This window comes from Echinops telfairi, unplaced genomic scaffold (genome assembly GCF_000313985.2).
Source record: "Echinops telfairi isolate 266 unplaced genomic scaffold, ASM31398v2 ScPeMD7_7458;HRSCAF=8496, whole genome shotgun sequence".
Classification (NCBI taxonomy): domain Eukaryota; kingdom Metazoa; phylum Chordata; class Mammalia; order Afrosoricida; family Tenrecidae; genus Echinops; species Echinops telfairi.
Window position 1 is genome coordinate 12,761,649 of NW_022111358.1, and position 19,886 is coordinate 12,781,534.

General features: G+C 35.9%; 1 protein-coding gene across 2 annotated transcripts in view; it reads right to left on the reverse strand.

Annotated features, from left to right (window-relative positions):
* The window catches only part of USP32 (ubiquitin specific peptidase 32), a 207,356-nt gene that overhangs the window by 100,596 nt on the left and 86,874 nt on the right, over nt 1-19,886 (reverse strand). For both annotated transcript variants that reach the window (XM_004706988.3, XM_045299563.1), the window contains exons 3-5: nt 10,936-11,041; nt 10,483-10,601; nt 9,217-9,376 (exon numbers count right to left, since the gene is read on the reverse strand). In XM_004706988.3, coding sequence (XP_004707045.1) covers nt 9,217-9,376; nt 10,483-10,601; nt 10,936-11,041 — 385 coding nt within the window. The remainder of the gene's footprint in view (nt 1-9,216; nt 9,377-10,482; nt 10,602-10,935; nt 11,042-19,886) is intronic.

The following is a 19,886-nucleotide window of genomic DNA, read 5'->3' on the forward strand; positions in this document are numbered from 1 at the left end:
CTGATAACTGATCCCTTTGGCACCTCATGATCACACAGGCTGGTGTGCTTCTTCTGAAAACTATGAAAACCTTTCCTTAATTTATTCAAAACCATACAAGGGAGCCTCAAAAAATTTGTGGAAACATTCTACTACCTTTTAATTAAAATGTCCACTAGCTTTTTGAAGCCTTCCCTCAGCCCATATTTACAAGAAATAGGTACAGAAGCACACATCTTTCTTTCAAAAAAATATAGCTGAATTCTCTAAAAGAATATAATCAAACTTTAAGGAAAATATTTCTCAATAACAGTTCTTTCATAAGATCTTCAAACTTGACGTAGTGGGTTCAGCTGATAACAACATTGAAACCACCAGCTGTTGGGTGGAGAAAGATGAAGCTTTGGAAACCCGCAGGGGCAGTTCTACTGTCCTACAGGTTTGCTGTAGGTTGGAATCGACTCAGTGGCAGTGAGAAATCCTACTTTACTGTTGGTAAATGGCAGTCATTTCACAATCTTACCTGCATCAAAAGAAATTAATTATTGATAGAAGAGAAGATGAGTAAACATTATTTGTTATGTTTCCTAAGGAGAAAAACATATTAGGAAAAGTGAATCTGCAAGACTTAAGTGTGTCTGAAGAAGATGGCTCACCACAACCACAACTACATGATTAACCCTATCACCTGTAATTAATTATAAACAAAATGAAAAGTTAATGAACAAAATCACCTTGTATCAGAAGCCTGTCTCTAAATCCCAAAATAAAAATAAGCAAGTGTTTAGAATACAAAGATCCTGGTTTTACCATCTCTAAGTTATCTGATTTTAGAAAAACTTTTCGGGCTGTTTCCTTATAAGGGCTTAATCTATATGCAGTAAACTGAAATCTTTCACAGGGCAAAGGTTTTGTTGTTGTTTTAAAAGTATACTCATTACAGTAAAAAAAAATCACAATATTGTTAAAATTCAGTAAATATACTATCTGCCTGATGTTGGGCTAAAATTTTAACTAGAGATGCAATTACCGTATATACTTGAGTATGCGCCGACACAAATATCAGCTGAGGCACCTAATTTTACCACAAAAACTGCAATAAAAATGTGATGAAAAACTCAGCGTAAACATACTGGCATGAAGCAGGGAACCAGTAGAGAGGTCTGAGGGGCTGGCCCAAATCCCAACTACATGGACAGCTGACCCTACCCCGAGGACAATTTACTTCAGAGGACAGCATTGAAGCTACAGCTCAGGGAGAGGGACATGTCTGATCAGAGCACACAGGAGCAAATGAAGAGGGAGAAAGAGGGAGTGGAGCACATCAAGGCCCACCAAGCCTTGAGGACAATATCCCTGCCCAGAGCAGCCAAAGCACAGAGAGGACCATATGGCTGGCCCCACTACAGACACAAAATCCCTCACATACCCATTGTCCTACAGGGAACAACACTGGAGACACAGTATGAATACTGCACCCAAGCTGACCACCACCCCCCCACACCGAGGCAAAACACCAAGGACGTGCAACAGAACAGCAAATGGAGCAGAGCAAGGAAGTCCCAAATATAGACTTTAGGGCCAGGGCGTGGCACCCCATCAGACTGGATTGGAAAACACTCCTAAAGGTCAATAAACAGACTCTGAACTATTTACAGGCTTTTCTTTTTTTGTCATTGGTTTTTTGTTGTTGTTTTCTTTTGTTGCTTTGTTTTGCTGTCTTGTTTTTTGTGCATATTATTATCTCTGCAGGTCTATCCAGATAAGATAGGTGGGATAAACAATGGGACTGACTGTTATGTGGTAACATGGGAGAGGGGAAAGCAGGGAAAAGAAGTGGGTGTTAAGCCCAGGGACATGGGAACAACAAGTGACCCAAAATCTGTGGCGAGGAGGATATAGAGCTTGATCAAGGGCAATGTTACCGAGAGGAATTACTGAAACCCAAATGAAGGCTAAACATGATAGTGGGACAAGAGGAAAGTAAAAGGAAATAGAGGAAAGAATTAGGAGCCAAAGGGCATATATAGAGGTCTAAATACAGGCATGTACATATGTAAATATACTGATATATGATGATGGATAAATAGATCTATGTGCATATATTTATAGGTTTAGTATTAAGGTAGCAGGATGGACATTGGGCCTTCACTCAAGTACTCCCTCAACGTAAGAACACTTTGTTCTATTAAACTGGCATTCTATGATGCTCACCTTCCCAACATGATTGCTGAAGACAAAGCAGGTGCATAAGCAAATGTGGTGAAGAAAGCAGATGGTTCCTGGCTATCAAAAAATATAGCGTCTGAGGTCTTAAAAGCTTGAAGATAAACAAGCGGCCATCTAGCTGAGAAGCAACAAAGCCCACAGGAAGCACACCAGCCTGTGTGATCACGAGGTGTCGATGGGATCAGGGATCAGGCATCAAAGAACAAAAATCACATCTTTGTGAATGAGAGGAAGTGTGGAGTAGGGACCCAAAGCCTATCTGTAGGCAATTGGACATCCCTTTATGGAAGGGTTGAGGGGAGGAGACAAGCCAGTCAGGGTGCAGTGTAGCAAAGATGAAACATACAACTTTCCTCTAGTTCTTAAAAGCTTCCTTCCTCCCACTATCATGATCCCAATTTTACCTTACAAATCTGGCTAGACGAGAGGATGTACACTGGTGCATATAGGAACTGGAAACACAGGGAATCCAGGACAGATGATCCCTTCAGGGCCAGTGGGGAGAGTGGCGATACTGGAGGGTGGAGGGAAGGTGAGGTAGAAAGGGGGAATCTATCACAAGGATCTACATAGAACCTCCTCCCTGGGGGATGGACAACAGAAAAGTGGGTGAAGGGAGACCTTGGACAGTGTAATACATGACAAAATAATAATTACTTATAAATTATCAAGGTTTGGGAGGGAGGGGATATGGAGAGGGAGGGGAAAATGAGGAGCTGATACCAAGGGCAAAAGGAGAAAGAAAATGTTTTGAGAATGATGATGGCAACAAATGTACAAATGTGCTTGATACAATGGATGGATGTATGGATTGTGATAAAAGTTGTACGAGGCCCCAATAAAAGGATTACAAAAAAAACTCAGCTTATACTCAAGTATATATGGTATGAACAAGACAATTTAGAGTCTAGTAGAAATGAAAACTGGTGATTTTAATCCAGGGTAAAGATATAATGAAGAGATGGTCACATGTTTTTCTGGGAATACACATGAGGTTAGATCCTGCTGTCTATTTATATAAAGAGGAACATGGAGAGCATCTGAGTTTGTTGATGAGAAAGAACTTTAAAAAAGAGGCAAAGTAGTATATACAAATGTCTGGAAGCAAGAAAGGTAGCAATTCTACAGAAGAGCGGGGAGGGAGAAGGCTATGTGCTATACTCCTTTTCAAAAAAAGGGAAAGGATACCTGAGAGAATAATTTATATCATGGGTAAAAGAGAAAACAGGAACAAACAACTTTCTAGTGATTTTATGAAAAGGATGTTAAAGATGACTGTTCCCTCTAGAACTATTGGACAGTAAAGTTACAATGTACACATTTCAAAGAAGCCTTCAGACTGGAGCAGAGAGCTTTTGGGCTGTGCATGGCTAAAACTATTCATGTGCAGTAACGGAGAAGGGGCACACTGATTTAAATCTGTGAAAAGTTGCTTAAACCTAACTACATTCTGAGCTCAGTCTGTTGCTCCAAATTATAACACAATTTAGTACAAATTATCTATGGCTAAAACAGACTGGGAGAGGGTCTTCTGGGAAAAAAAATTTTAAAGTGTTAAATTTGGTCTTTGGAAGTGGAATTGCCTCTCAGACAGCTTTCTTTACCGCTTTCTCTCTCTGACAAACACAAGTAATAAACACCTGTCCCAACTTATTTCAAATATGTTTGTGATCTCTATATTTCGTCTATGAATACTGAACCAAAGTACATTATCATAAGCATATTCTTTCTTCCTCTCTCTGTATCATTAAGAACTGTTTATATCTAATAAAATTTGTGGAAATAAAAATTTAGGTATTTATTAGCAAATCAGTATATTAAAAACATTTAACAGTCTTGATAAAAAATTGGTTAATAGCTACTAAAGTACAAAAACTTGAACTCTGGGCTAAAAATTCTAATTCAATTTCTTCAATTTATATAAAAGGTAAATTTAAAAAATGGCTTGGATCTGCAGTTCTGGAAGATATACTCACCATGACAAAATATAAATTCTTGTATAAATCAAAGAAAGTTAATTATTCTACTTCTGTATAGAATACAAATGGCCCCCTAGCCTTCATTTGTGATTTACATAAAACAGAACAAAATTTGATTAAATACGGCAGTGCATTCAACTTACTGTGACTTCAAATTTTACTTTATAATTGTGTGTGAAAAAGTAATTAAAAGGCATCTGCACTCTAACATAAATGTTATTTACAAGTGAAAAATTGTAATCCTTTTTTGTCCTGGCTCATTACACAAATTTAAGTGGAATCACTGATGCTTTCAAACAATAAATATTTTCTGTCTATTTCTAAATCAGTTAATAACACTCCCTATTTTTATCACAGCAAGCTTCCACATTCCTGACACGTTATCTTAAAAGTTTAATGTACCAAATATTCTTTGAGGGGAGAAGCCTGCAAAACATATCAATTGTTTAGGCAGAAGTTAAGTGAGTACGTGTACATAACAGATAAATCATAGCCACCAGAATGTAAACCTGCCTTTGCCAGGATTTCTATGAACACACAGCAGATATTCTGACGACGTGATTGTTCTTTCATGGTGAGGTTCATCTACAAATAAAGTAGCTGCTTGCCTAAGCCAGTAGCAATTCGGTTCCAGTAACTCTGCTGGTTGTTTCAGTTCTATACCCTGTAAAATAAAAGTCAATCGACTGGTACGAAAACTGTTTTCCCACACATCTGGGCAAAGTTACGTTTTGTACTGAGGCACAGTCTTCTATTCAAGAAGTTCTTCATCTAGCAACAATTATTCTCTGGACACCAGAGGATGTATAATCATTGGAAAGTACAAACTCTATCTTAGACAAAGGGGTGAGTCCTTTGAAAAACGTTATTCTCACTTAATCCATATAACAGTAATCCTTTACAGTAAGTTTTGTCATTGCCCCTGGTTTACAGAAGAAGAAAAAAGTTCAGGAAGATTAAATTGCCCACAGCCCCATGAACAGTAAGTCTGACTCTGAATTCCTCAAAATGCAGCTCTGGCCCATGTCTACTAGAATTACCCAGGACGCCTATACTCCTAAAAACAGTGACAGACTCTGTCCAACAGGGTCGTTATGAGTCAAAATTAACTCAATGACAGTGAGTTTAAATTTGAGTTTTGTGTTTAAAAGACCTAAGGCCTACCAAATAAATCTATGCAGACAGAGCTGGTGACCTGCACTCTTAATATCCTCTTCACATCAAATGCTGACAAACGCTAGTGACCATACCATCGGGGTCTTAGAGCTGATTACTCTTTTATTTCTGAGTATCTCTCTTACAATGAAATGACAACGAAATGAAACAATGAAATAACAAGTTCAACTAAGATGCTAGCAATAAAAATGTTACAAATAATTGAGAAAATATAAATACTGTAGTAGGATTTCTTCGGGCTTCTATAACACATTACTGACTTATTTCTGGCCACCAAGGAAATCACTGACTGCATTCCTGGAGCAGATAAAATAATTAGTCCAAATGGGTAATTCTTTAGTATTTTAAGTAAGCTGATGCTCCATGTGCTATAACTTATACTCTTATACCGAACAATTTAATTAACCAAAACATTTGAAACAGCCAAAAAGTGTAAAAACTAACCTTGAAATCTTTAGCAGTTCTTTAAATGTATAAAAATTATAATTTATTTCCCCCCCTTAAAACACGGTATATCTTTATAAAAATATTCATACACTGTACTATGAAATTGTTAAACCTTATTCTAACATAATGACTTTTTCCTTGGTACAGATTAAATAGATTCTATAATCCTAAAACAACACATCTCTGCAAAGACTTCTTTCTATAGACAATGAAAACTCTCCGAGGTTTCTGAGCAGAGAGGTGAAGTAATTTGGTACATATAGATATGAGGCATAAAACACACAGAAACTATTGCAACACTCACTTCAGGAAAGAAACTAAGATGCCAGACACATGCTGGCTTAAGACGGACAGGATCTAGATAAAGACCGATAAAAGAAAAGTCAAAGGTGACCTCAAACTGGAAACCTCAAGATAGAAAACACTGGAGATAAAAATATTTACCTTTCTCCCCATCATATGCAAGGGGCTCAAAACAGGGAAAGATAAATTTGGTTTTCGATATGATGAAACAAGGTGTTAGAATATACATTTTTAACACTCTGAAATCTATTGGGTGGATTAAATTTATATCTGTAATTTTTTGTTTTATAAATCATTTTATTGGGGGCTCTTATAGCTCTTATAACAATCCATGCATCAATTGTATCAAACACATTTATACATTATGTTGTCATCATCATTTTCAAAACATTTTCTTTCTACTTGAGCCCTTGGAATCAGCTTCTCTTTTTCCTTCCCTCCCCGTCTCATGAACCCTTGATAAGTTATAAAATATTATTATTTTCATATTTTACACCATGTTGTTCATCCCCCTTGGGGGTCGGGGTGTTATATGTCCATCATGGCAATCGGTTCTCCCTTTCTCTCCCCACCTTCCTCCTACCCTCAGGGTATCGCTACTCTCAATATTGGGTTTTTGTTTGTTTATTTGTTTTGTTTTTTGGTACTCCCATTATTGTTCCTGAGAAGTTTCTCTGTCCTGGATTCCATAGCGTCTGGGGTCTTAAAGACTTGAAATTAAACAAGTACCCATCTGGCAGGGAAGCAACAAACCCCACACAGAAGAAGCACGCTAGTCTGTGTGATCATGAGGTGTCGACAGGATCAGGTATTAAAAGAACAAAAACAATCATATTCAATGCAAACGAGGGGGGCTGGAGTGGAGACCCAAAGCCTATCTGTAGACAGTTGGACATCCCCTCACAGAAAGGACACAAGGAAGAGAAGAGCCAGCCAGGGTGCAGTATAGCACCGATGAAACATACAATAATCCTCTAGTTCTTTAATGCTTCCTCCTCCCCAATATTATGACCCCCATTCAACCTTACAAATCTAGCTAGGCCAGAGCATGTACACTGGTACAGATTAGCGTTCTTGACACATGGAATCCAGGACAAATCTGTAAATTTTAATATAGTTCTTTCAAAAATAAGCAATAAGAAGCTTTTTTTTTTTTACTCTGGTCCCTTTTATTGAGACTGAGGGCCAAAGGGTGCATCCAAATGAAAATAAAAGTTCTCTCCAAGTCTGTCCGCAGGTTACCACCTACCCCCAGTCCCAGCAAGTCCCGCTTGGGGCCCTTGGCCACCCTCACCCCCTGTAACACAGGTCTGGCTCCTGAGTGACAGGATGCTGATGGCCCAGCACCTGATGTCCTGAAGAAGCATTTTCAACTATAGACTATATCAGAATTAATTTAATAACAAGTCATTCAAGGAAAGTAGCTGATATTAGCAAAGAAATAATTCACCATGCAAACACAAATGAAAGCAACAGCTTGACAGAATCTCTATCACTGTCCATTTAAACACTGAGTTAAGGTAAGGTAGGAAGAGCTTACAGGGAGTAAAACCTGGTTCCCTCTATTTCGTATGTAAAGGAACAAAAGGAGAAGTTATCTTATATAAAATAATGACAAGGGCACTGAAAAGTGTAAGAATCAACTCTGCTGCCAGAATATATCAGTCAGAACTTCTAGTAACAATGGAAAAAAATGAGGATGGTGGGAGGGGTGGGAGAGATAATTAATTGTAATTCATAGCCAAGTTATAGTCATACAGAGCAATAAATATAAATAACATGTGATACCTGAAATCTGCAAGTAATTATTTAAGCTCTGGCATAAAAAGAGACTCTTTGAAAGGATATTATGATTTTGGAAAGATCATCGGTTGTACAAATAAATATAAAAACTAAAGTGATGAGCTCATTCAAGAAGTACAAATAAGGTGTTATGAGAGGTGATTTTTAATGGGAAAGCAAGATAAGTTTGGGGATGGAGGAGGGACAAGTTTAACCCTGTAGGGATAAGAAAGATTTAATAGGCAAAATCAAAAGGAAGCTTGTTCCAGTAGTAGGAAGGTTATAAGCAAAAGTAAGAGTACAGGCAGTTTTTCATAACCATATGTACGATGAACTGTACACGTTAACACTGAGGCTCATGAAGTACATCTGGAATCTCAGAATGTGGTCTTATTTGAAAATATGGTCTTTGCAAATACAGTATTTAGTTAAAGATCTTGAGATCTAGAGAAGACTCTAATGGCTGCTATCATTACAAGAAGAGGACAAAGAGACACACAGTGAGTAAAGGGCAGGGCAGGGAAGATAAAGGCCCAAACTGAATTTATGCTGCCACAAGTGAAGACCACCAGATGCTAGAAAACAGCAAGGAAGACTTCTTCCCTAGAGCATTCAGATGGAGCTGGGCCTTTTGATACTTTGATGTCATATTTTAGATTCAAGAATGATGAGAGAATAAAATTCTGTTCCTTCTGACCACCAAATTTGAGGTAAATTGTTACAACAGTCCTATGAAGCTTGATTAAAGGCAATTAGTAGAAGGCTCTGTATTAGATAAGGAGCCCTCTTGGATCAATGATTTATTGCTTTGCTGCTAACAGAAGGTCAGTGATTCAAACCTATCAGTCACTCTGCAGGAAAATGATGCTTCCATAAAGATTATAGCCTGAGAAATATTAAAAGGCAATCTATCCCATCATAAAGGGTTCCTATGAGCTGGAACTGGCACACAACACCAGCACCATGGATTCCATGGAATCCCTGGATGGTGCTAATGCTTAAGGTGCTCAGCTACTAACTGAAAGGCTGGACATTTCAACTCACCCAGAAGCACCTGAGAAGAAAGGCCTGTTGATCTATTTCTAAAATAATCAGCCATTGAAAACCTTAAGGAGCGTAATTATACTGTGACATGGAAGGGGTCACCAAGAGTTAAAAACAACTCAATGGTAACTAGTCTGCTTTTTAAAATATGGTCCATGCTAAAGTATTTCACTATACTTTGGAAGGGGAAAATAAAAATCACTTACATGCATATTCCCAATTACTAGGAAACTGGATTAAAAGGTAAATAGAAAAAAACAACATGTCATTTACTTACAGTGTGTGACTCCAGCTAGAGTTTGGTAGAAAGTAGGGGTATCACTATCATCAGTGAGAGTAACATATACACCTCCAGATAACAGCCAACGAGAGAAGGTAAAAGCATCTTTGTTTAAAAGAAGCCAATTTCTAAACTTTTCATAGTTAACCTTTTCACCCTAAAAGCAAATAGAGAAAACACAAGTTTGATCAATTCTTAAGGAATTTTCCTTAGAATCTAGACAATTTAAAATTTGCAATTAGTTGACAGTGACCTTTGTTATCTAGGTTATATAAGTAACCTTAGATGGCATACACTTAGAAATAATAATGTTTTCAAGCACAAATGCACTTCAGAATTCTCAATTGTATAAATTCTATATGGTAAAAAAACTTATTTGATCAATCCATTAAAGTAGATTGTCCACTAGTCAGCCACACTTTACTTGGTAAGGTAGGTTTTGAAATCAATGTACTACATTTCTTTCAATATTTAATAAATCTAATTTTTCACTGCTTCTTCCTCACCACCCCCCAATTTGTCTAAATTAGCATGTGTTAATTAAATCTGCATGAGCTTACAATACTTTTACATATCACTGTCAAATTAATTTTTTGACAATGATGAGTTGAGATTTCAGTTATACCCTGACAACTGCTGACCCATGGCAACTGTAAGATAATAACTGCTTTGAGCCATTTAGTTCAGGATTTATAGCAATCTGTTACATAACATAAGAAATGACTACAAATAGTCTGTAGTCAGGAAATATATATATTTTTATATGATTTAATTTTTTAAAGATGTAGTATTGTTAGACCAACTCAGAGAAAATTAGTTAACATAGCTGAACAAAAGCATTAATTATAGTCTTCAAGTCCCCCAAACCTCTTGAGCCCCAGAGTATTAAGGTGTTTTGAGGCTAGAACTTGAAGGCGCTTAGGAGATGTAGGACTAAGGTAGAAAGTTAATATCTGGGCAACTGACATGACAGTTCTTTAGGAATACTCTGCTAGAAGCAGCTGTATGTGTTTTGGTTGAGATTTTGAAACTATGTTGTCTTCACAATTGAACTGAAAAATTTCAGACTCACAAATAAAGCAGCAGTGAGAATCATTGGACCCCTGAGCACAGCACATAAATAGTTGCTGCAAATACTAAAGAGAAAAATGCCAAAAATAGACTGCACATAAACATCTATTCATTATAGCTACACTCATTAGAAAACTAAGACTTCCTGCTCTGTCCAAAGAAAAATAAATGTTATGTAAATTGAAAATATACCTCTGAGAAACACTTCCTGAGTGTATCTGGAACTTTACCATCCACCACATGCAGCATTCTCTCCATTTCTTCCCGAACAACATAGCTCCCAGATTCACTCGAAAAAAGACTAAAAATGTCTAGGAAAAAGAGAAACAGAAGAAATCAACCTTATCATAGATGAAATATCCCCTAGTAGAAATAGTTAATTCAAATTTCTCCATATCCTTGCCAACTCTTATTATTATCTTTTCTTATTTAGTTTTTCTTATTTTAGTTATCCGAGTTGGTGTAAAGTAGTATCCATCATCCAATTCCATGACTAATTATGTTGCGCATTTTTCAAGCACTTATTAGTCACTTTATATCTTCTTTGGAGAAATACTATTCAAATCCCTCACTGGTTCTCAGAACTTTACAGTTAATGATTTTGTATACAGCTCTGTTATCCGTTTGAGATACCAAAGTACTCACATTTTGCTTTTTCTTCATCTCGGCCACGTGTAAGGAGGACAAGTCCAACTATTAAGTTATTGAAGTGTAGCCCTTTGGCTGTTCCACCAAAAGAACAGTAAATCACCTAGGGAGAGTGGTAAAGGAAGCCTTAGAATCACAACTGTTGAGGCATTTAACAAATCGTGCACATCTGTAGACAACGTCCTAGTAAACTTTGGTGAAATTATGCTAACTTTATTATTCTTTTTCACTTTTTGCACCCGTGTATATCAATAGATGAAGCACTATCTCATAAAAAGAAGTATTTATTTTTCTCTCTCTAGAGTCTTTATCTGGTCCAAGGGGATAAGATAAAGGTTTTCTTCAATAGCCCCCATATTGGGTTTAGGATTTAGTGCACTAACAGAATTTTCTTCAACCTTTTAAAACTTACATGCATAAATTTGATTGAAAGTAAAGACATTCGCAAATTGAATGCCCAATAATACTAAAGATTCCAAAGGTATTTTATTACACTCTCAGAAGTGAGTAAGAATGACAGTAATGAAAGAACAATAGATAAGCACAGGAAAGGTACAGCATCAGAAATCACACCCACATTCAACCAATTGACAATTCTTTATTGAGTGTCTGGCAGAGATTTACTATCATAAAACTTGGGGTTAAAAAATATTTCGAGAAATAAAAATTACATGGTGAGTATGAAAACTGAAAATAGATATTCACTAAATAATATTTTAAACGATATTTAATAACACTGACAGGTGATAACCAACAACTATGTATCTTTAGTGCACTGAAAGCTCAATCTAGCAAAACTAGCAAAGAAAGATGGCTTCAGATAATACCATCTTGCACAGAGCATACAAAATATACTTTGTGGAAAAACTGATTTTGGTTTTTCTCTTGCTGTAGGAAGGTAATGAAAATACCCTCTAGCTCGTGGAGTGGGAGGATGTGAAGGAAAAGATAAAGTCATAGACCCTTAAAGACATTAGACTGTTGGGAAAGTCTTACTCTTACACAGCACAAAGAAAGCCTAAAACTGAAGAAATAGGATAACAGATTCTCCTCCTTAGTATGCCCTCCTCCTGGCCCCATTGTGCTAGCAAGCACTGAGAATAAATAACAGCAGTTTACTGCTGGGGAAGAGGAAAGCGCATGGAGATAGACCTTCTAGGAGGCACAGCAACACCAACAGTTGATGGTAGAGCAGGCTGGAATTTGCGGCCTGTCGCACACTGAGGGTAACCATAGCAACGATAAGGCACAAATACAGCTCAACTATGGACTACAATGGCTCAATCCCACATGTTAAATAAATGACATACTGCGGGAGAGGGGAGCGTGGAGGGAGGGGGAAAAATGAGGAGCTGACACCAAGGGCTCAAGTGGAAAGCAGATGTGAGAATGATGAAGTCAACATATGTGCTAATGTGCTGGACACAAATGATATATGTACAGATTGTGATGAGTTGCATGAGCCCTTATTAAAATGATTATTAAAAAAACATAAATGACATACCTACACATACTATTTAGCAAAATCTCTACTATCCTATACAAAAACTTGTCTTTCCATCACAAATTACATGCCACACAAAATGAGGAAAAAGAACCCTCAAAAACCAAAAATAAACACTGTCAAGAGACAACGGAAAAACCTGTAACAAAGATGAAGAATGCTTTGGAATGGGTCAATAGCAAATCCTACAGAGTCAGGTTGAATAAGAGATTACCCAATATGAAACACAGAGGAGTAAAAAATAAACAAACAAAACCAGAAAATAAAACCCAAGACTGGTAGGAAAACATTAAGTGATTTAACATAATTGAGATCCTTAAAGAGGAAGAAAGTAGGCAGAATAAATATCTGGAGATAAAGGCTGAGAATTTTCAAAAATTAGTAAAAGATGTAAAATCGCATATCCAAGAAGCTCAAAAGAACAGGAGGCAGGGTAAATGCCAGCTTATTCCCCAAACACTGACTAAGACAAATTATATTCAAACTACTCAAAATTCTGAAGGCAGCCAAAGGGAAAAAAATCACATTAGACTGAAAGAAAAAAAAGATTAAAACTGATTTGTCACCATGGAAGTGTATGATATGTGAATACTATATCAAGAAAACTACTTAAAAAGAAAAGAAACCATACTTGACCAATGGTTACCATGGGTGCAGGAGGCATTGAGTTTATGCTAATGGTGGGGAAATAATTTGGAAAAGGATATCAATAATGGTTGTAGAACATGAAGAGTATAGTCAAAGGCACTGAATTATACATGTGGAAGTGGAATTGGGGGATATTTTGTTGTATATAATTTTGTCACAATTAGAAACAAATAAATACATGAATAACAATAAGTAAAAGGAAGAAGAAAATGTTTTAGAATTGACGGTAGTGCTAATTACATGATTGAAGTAGTGAATTGTACGACATGTATATGCAGTGCTAATAAAACTGTACATAGAAAAAAAACAACTGATTTGTCATCAGAAACTACATAAGCCAGAAGACCTATGGAATAATGCTTAAACTACTGAATGGAGAAAAGTTTCAAATTACTTAAAAAATGTATTCCTATATATTTAACAACAACAAAAAAAACTATAGCCAGAAATTAATTTTTCCAAAAGGAATGAGAAATGGACTTTTCCAGGAAAACAAGCAGAAACCATTACCAGCAAACCTGTATTGAGAAATAGAAATGTGTTACCATAAAGATATGTGTACTGACAGAAAGCAACGAATGCTAAAAATGGCATAAGTGAAAATAAATAAAGTTATTTCTTTTTTATTGCTCTACAAGAAAGCTATCTCATGCAATAATAGCATTAATGTATTGTGCATGTATAGCATATAAGGAAAAACACAAGGCAACAGCAGCACAGAAGACACAAGGAATTGAAAGCATTGTATTATAAACTCACATGAAATGGTATAGTATTGTGCCATATAATATTCAAATATTATATTTGACAAAAGGCTGATTAATTTCAAATGTATGCTTCAAGTCCTATATCAACCACCTAAAAATCTTTAAAGGATAAAAAAATCAATACTGAAGAGAAAATAAAATCACACAATTATATTAAATTAATTCAAAAGATAAGAAAAAAGAAATGGGTTTGAACTATCTTACACCATATACAAAACTGAACTCAAAATTAGATCAAGGGCTAAATGTAAAGCCTTTATCTATGAAAGTTCTACTGGGATAAAAGTAGAGGAGAAAAATATCAACAGTCCTTGAGTACGGCAAAGGTTTCTTAAATATGGTACCAAAAGCAGGATCCAGTAAACTGTTCTTGTTTAATAAAGTGAACTTCATCAAAATTAAGAACTTCTGCTCTTCAAAAGATACTGTTAAAATAATGAAAAGACTTGTCAAAAATATGATAAACATCTGTAAAAGGACTTGTACCCAGAACTCAAATAACTCCATCTTAATATGAACAAAAGATTAGCACAGACACTTCACCAAAGGAGGTTATATAAATGGCAAATGAGCACACGAAAACATGTTAAATACAACACAGTGAAGCAGTGCTCAGTCCTACACCATCCTCACAACTGTTGTGTTTATGCCTATCTCATTGAGGGGTTGTCATCTTTTTCACTAATTCTCTAGCAAGCACGATACCCTTCAGGAGTAACTAGTTCCTCTTGGTAACATATCCAAAGTATATAAGCTAATGTTTATCCTCCTTGCTTCGAAGGGGCAACCAAAACTCACTGTCATCAAGTTGATCCCAACTTTTAGCAACTTAATAGTCTGTATATTAGTATATAGCCTTTTGAATCAGGTTTATTTCATTTAGTATATGCATTTGTGATTCATTCTCCTAGTGTATCATTCTTTTTTATTGTTGAATAGCATGCTGAATATACCATGAACTGCTCTAGGGTACATACCAATATACCATGAACTGCCAGATGTACCCAATAGCAGTTCATGGTATATTCAATATACTACTCAGCAATAAATAAGAATGATACATACACTAAGAGAATGACACAAATATATACACTAAATGAAATAAACCTGATTCAAAAGGCTATATACTAATAGCATACAGAATATTACCAATTTTTTTAATGGGCAGAGAACTTGACTGCATATTTCTCCAATTAAAATATAACAAATGGCTAAAGTACATTAGAAGATGTTCCATTTAGTCATATGGGATATGCCAATTGAGACTACAATGAAATACTATTTTACCCTCGTGAGGATAATTACTAAACTCACTGCCAATGAATTGATTCTGATTCATAGCAACCCTGTAGGATAAAGCAGAAAAGAATCTGTGGGTTTCTGAGATTGCAACTCTTCAGAGTAGAAAGCTCATCTTCCCCCTATAAAATGGCTAGTGGTTTCAAACTGTTGACCTTGTAAACCCAACACATAACTCACTACACCACCAGAAAACAAGTGTGGAATAACTTCCCATGAAGATTTAGTTTTGGATACCCTATACAGGGTCACTACAAGTCAAAATTGACAATGCTAGTGGGTTTTAGTTTTTGGTACACTATTGAAGGATTATAAAATGTTTGGCAGTTCTTCAAAAGTTAAACACAGACGCCCCATATTGACCCAGCAATGTCACTCATTCCTAAATACATACACAAAACTCTTAAAAGTGGAACTTGTATACCGATGTTATTGTATCATTTTTCATAGTCAAAAGATGGCAACAACCTAAGTACCCACAAAAGATGAATGTGTGAACAAGATACAGTAGGTAGATAATGGAATATTTTTCCTTCCAAATATGCTATTTTCAAATCAATGGTCAACTTAAAATTAACCAGGTTTAACTCTTAAGCTCCCAGCTTATTACTAACACACTAGCTTGATCCATGGCATGCATTGGATAGCAAGAATAGTTTGAAATAAAAAGAAAAACTCACTGCCAACGAGTTGATTCCTACTCATAGTGACCCTGTAGAACACAGGCTGCAGTCTCAGAAACCCACAGGGGCACTTCTACTCTGCTCTATCGGATCACTATGAGCCACTCAATGACAGTAAGTAAAACTTGACTTAGTTCAGAAAAAATCACTTAACAGATGTTTAACTACTACTACTACAACTTGCTGTAAGATGCTTACTTATAAAACCCACTAAATAATTTTCTATTGAAAAGGAGAAAATAATAAAACTTCTGAAAAGTTTTATTAAATATTTGGTAACCATGAATATTCAAATTGCAATTTGGCCCGCTGTTATAACAAGTATAAAACTGATGCTTGTGGTAATGATCTAATTAGTCTCCTATCAAACAGTGACATCAACCTAGTAAGAGAAAAGGAAGAGAAGGAAATTACACTTCTTTTTGAAAGAAAAAAAACCCTACATACTTCCTCTGGCCATACAATTAAAATGTTTTTTAAACGGGGACAGAGTTATATAGGAGTAGACTTTAAAATGGTTTTATCAGTTTTCAGTTCCTGCTCTGTTCCTTCTCCTTCCACTGTCTTTTGGGCATGGTATACATTCATTAATGAGGTCTGGGTGAATACTATTTCATACTATGATGTTTGGAGTCAGAAAGATTTGCATTTGACATCTGGCTCTAATAATTTACCAGCTGTATGTGTAGTCATGGGCAAATCACTATGCTTCCTGAGCCTGTACTTCATTCCATTACAAGTACATTGAGGCTCTACTGCACACTTCTCACGCCAGGGACCACACTAAAGACCAGCCCCAATGTGAGACATGCTGTTCTCTACAAAAAGGGCAGTTGTCAGAGCATGACCACACTTTGTTAACTAATCAGAATGAGCTTCAGCATTGAGTACATGACTTTTCCATCAAACATTTTTTTTTCCTGAGTAAACCCTATGACATCTGTGGTGGTTACACAATTTCATGTCAACTTGATAAAATAATGAAGGGGCGGAGTCTAGTCTTTCAATCAAGTCACAACTTGGTGAGCCATCCTTGTGGAATCTGGGACTTCCCTTCTTCCTCCCTGGAGTAGGGACACGCTCTATCTCTGCTACACATTCCTGTTGACAAGCCACATGGTGCCACACTGATGACAACCAAAGCCCTGGATATGAGTCCACTGTCATTGGATCCACAGGACTTTCCACTACTGGTCTATGATCTTCCTGTATTTGGCATGACTCCATGTGCTGTGTACATCTGAAGAGGAATTTATGGGCTAATATTGGACATATGGGCTAATATTGAACTTATGAACTTGATCTGCCCTGGGCTGGGGTGTTTTATTGATGCTTAATTACTTCTTGATATAAAATTCTCTCTTGATATATATATACACACACACACACACATATATATATACATATGCGTATCAATGAATTTGTTTCGCTCGTCTACCCAGACTAACACATCTTTTTCTTTTCTTTTTTATTTATTTGCTTGTTTGTTTGTTTGTTTTTTAAAAACATTTTATTAGGGGCTCATACAACTGTTATCGCAATCCATACACATCAATTGTGTAAAGCGCATTTGTACATCATTCTCAAAACATTTTCTCTCCACTTAAACCGACATTAGGTCCTCATTTTCCCCTCCCTCCCCGCTCCCCCCTCCCTCACGAGCCCTTGATAGTTTATAATTGTTATTTTGTCATATCTTGCCCTGTCCGACGTCTCCCTTCACCCACTTTTCGGTTGTCTGTCCCCCAGGGAGGAGGTCACATATAGTTCCTTGTAATCGGTTCCCTCTCTTCTATTTATTTTTATGACACCTTTTAATTACTTGATTACCTGCTTATAGCACCAAATAAACATGTTAAGATTTACATAATTTCCAAGAGGATCAATTTTTTTCATTTAAATTTTTAATAAAGATTTAATCCATTTTTTATCTATGTCAAGATTTTTCTATGTTTTTGTAGATGTTATTTCTAGCAATTGAATTTTCTCAGATCAAATTTGGCAGGTTTAAATTTCATAACAACGATTGATTTTGTGAATATTTAGGTTATAACAAATTCTTACTCTGCCATTTTGGAGAATTTCTGTAACAGCTTATCTTAAATTTTAGAGTTAAGTAGTCATTATGCATCACTACAACTATACTATTTTTTTCCCTTTTTAAATCATTTTATTGGGGGCTCATACAACTATACTAATTTTTAAAGCATAACCATAATACAATTTGTACTAAAAAATAAATTAAAACCACAACAAAAATTGTTATCATTGCTCGAAGGTAAACAAGCAGTCAGTCATCTAGCTCAGAAGCAACAAACCCCACATGAAAGAAGCACACAGCCTGTGAGATCACAAGGTGTCGAAGGGATCAGGTATCAGGCATCAAAGAACAAAAAATCATATCATTGTGAATAAAGGGGAGTGCGGAGTGGAGACCCAAAGCCCACTGGACATCCCCTTACAGAAGGGTTACGGGGAAGATAAGAGTTGTATGAGCCCCCAATAAAATGATTTTTAAAAATTATCATCAAATACTTAAGTCAGTATTCAAAGATATTTAAAATTCATTTTTAAATTTTTTTCTTCCATTTATTCAAATCAAAGTCTAAAATAAGAAGGCTTTTCAAAAGGTTCACAGGAAAATAGAATGAAAACAAATCTTTTCTTACTACTTTTTAGGCCCACTCAAATAACTGGTGGATGGAGCTCAGAGATAAATCTCTTAATCTGTAGGTTCTCTTTGTCTTCTCTCATCCTCTTTTTCATTACAATTTATTTGATAAAAAAAAAAGTCAAGATGTTTGTCCACTGGAGTTTTCTAAAAATTTACATTTTGATAACTGTTTCTAGACAGTTTCTCTAGATAAGGATCAGTGTTATATTATAATCAGAGCAGGCAGTATTCTGAGATTCCTACCTTCCATGATCCTTTACAACCTCCTATTACCCAAGGAGACATGAGTGATTCTCTGTTCGCAGGAACCTAAAGTGAGCCCCCTTGTATGTGAGTGTTTACACACAAATATATGTGTGTATATATCTGTTACTTCATTAATATTAATTAATGTTATTTTGAAGGAAAATTGATGAGGTTAAATTACACAAAGTATAGTCATTTGGGAGTTTTAAGTGGCAAGTACTTCTAAAATTTTTGTTTTACTTTATTATCTGTCTTTCCTCACCGTCAATAAAAACGTAAGCTCCATGAGGGGCAAGGAATTGATTTCATTGTTTACTGCTATGTGTGCATGTACATAAATGGTATTAGAAAATAGATATTCAAAGATAATTATACTACACAAGTCATTTGTGTATTCCTTAAGTAGGACATTTAAGAGAAAAATATATATATATACTGCTTTTACTTCAAATGTCTTTAAAGCTTAGGTTTTAGGAAAATTAATTTTATACTTAGATTAACTTTATTATATCAAATTCTCTTGTAATGGGGAGATGGGTCTTTATTTTTAGAATAAATAGTCTACAGAACTGGCAAAAGGTCAACTTGATAAATCCTTTGCTTTACTACAATATAAAGAATAACTTTAATTTCAAATGAAAACAATCTCCTAATCTTTGATTATTTTAACACTTTCTTTTCTCTACTCCTTTGACAGAGGGCTCAGTTCAAAGCTTTATACAAATAAGCATTCTATTCAAATATGTGTTTTTCTCCTCTAAGGGCTTACATTTAAGAAGATTAAACCCAAAACTAGCTTGGAAGTTGCCAAAAATAAGACTGATTCCATGTTACAACAAATACCATGTTTTCTGAATTTTAAAACATATAACCACAAGTCAATGATTTAAGGTAAATATACTCTGACCTTGATTTTAGGCAAGCATTGGACCAAATCTCTAGAATACTGTATTTTAAATAATATGAAATATCATTGAATAATTACAGAAGGGGTCATGCCAATCAAATTGAAAAAAGCATTTATTAAAAATCCTATAGTCAACTGAAAATACAGGGAATCCAGGACGGATGAGCCCTATAGGACCAGTGGTGTGAGTGGCAAAACAGGGAGGGTAAAGGGAGAATGG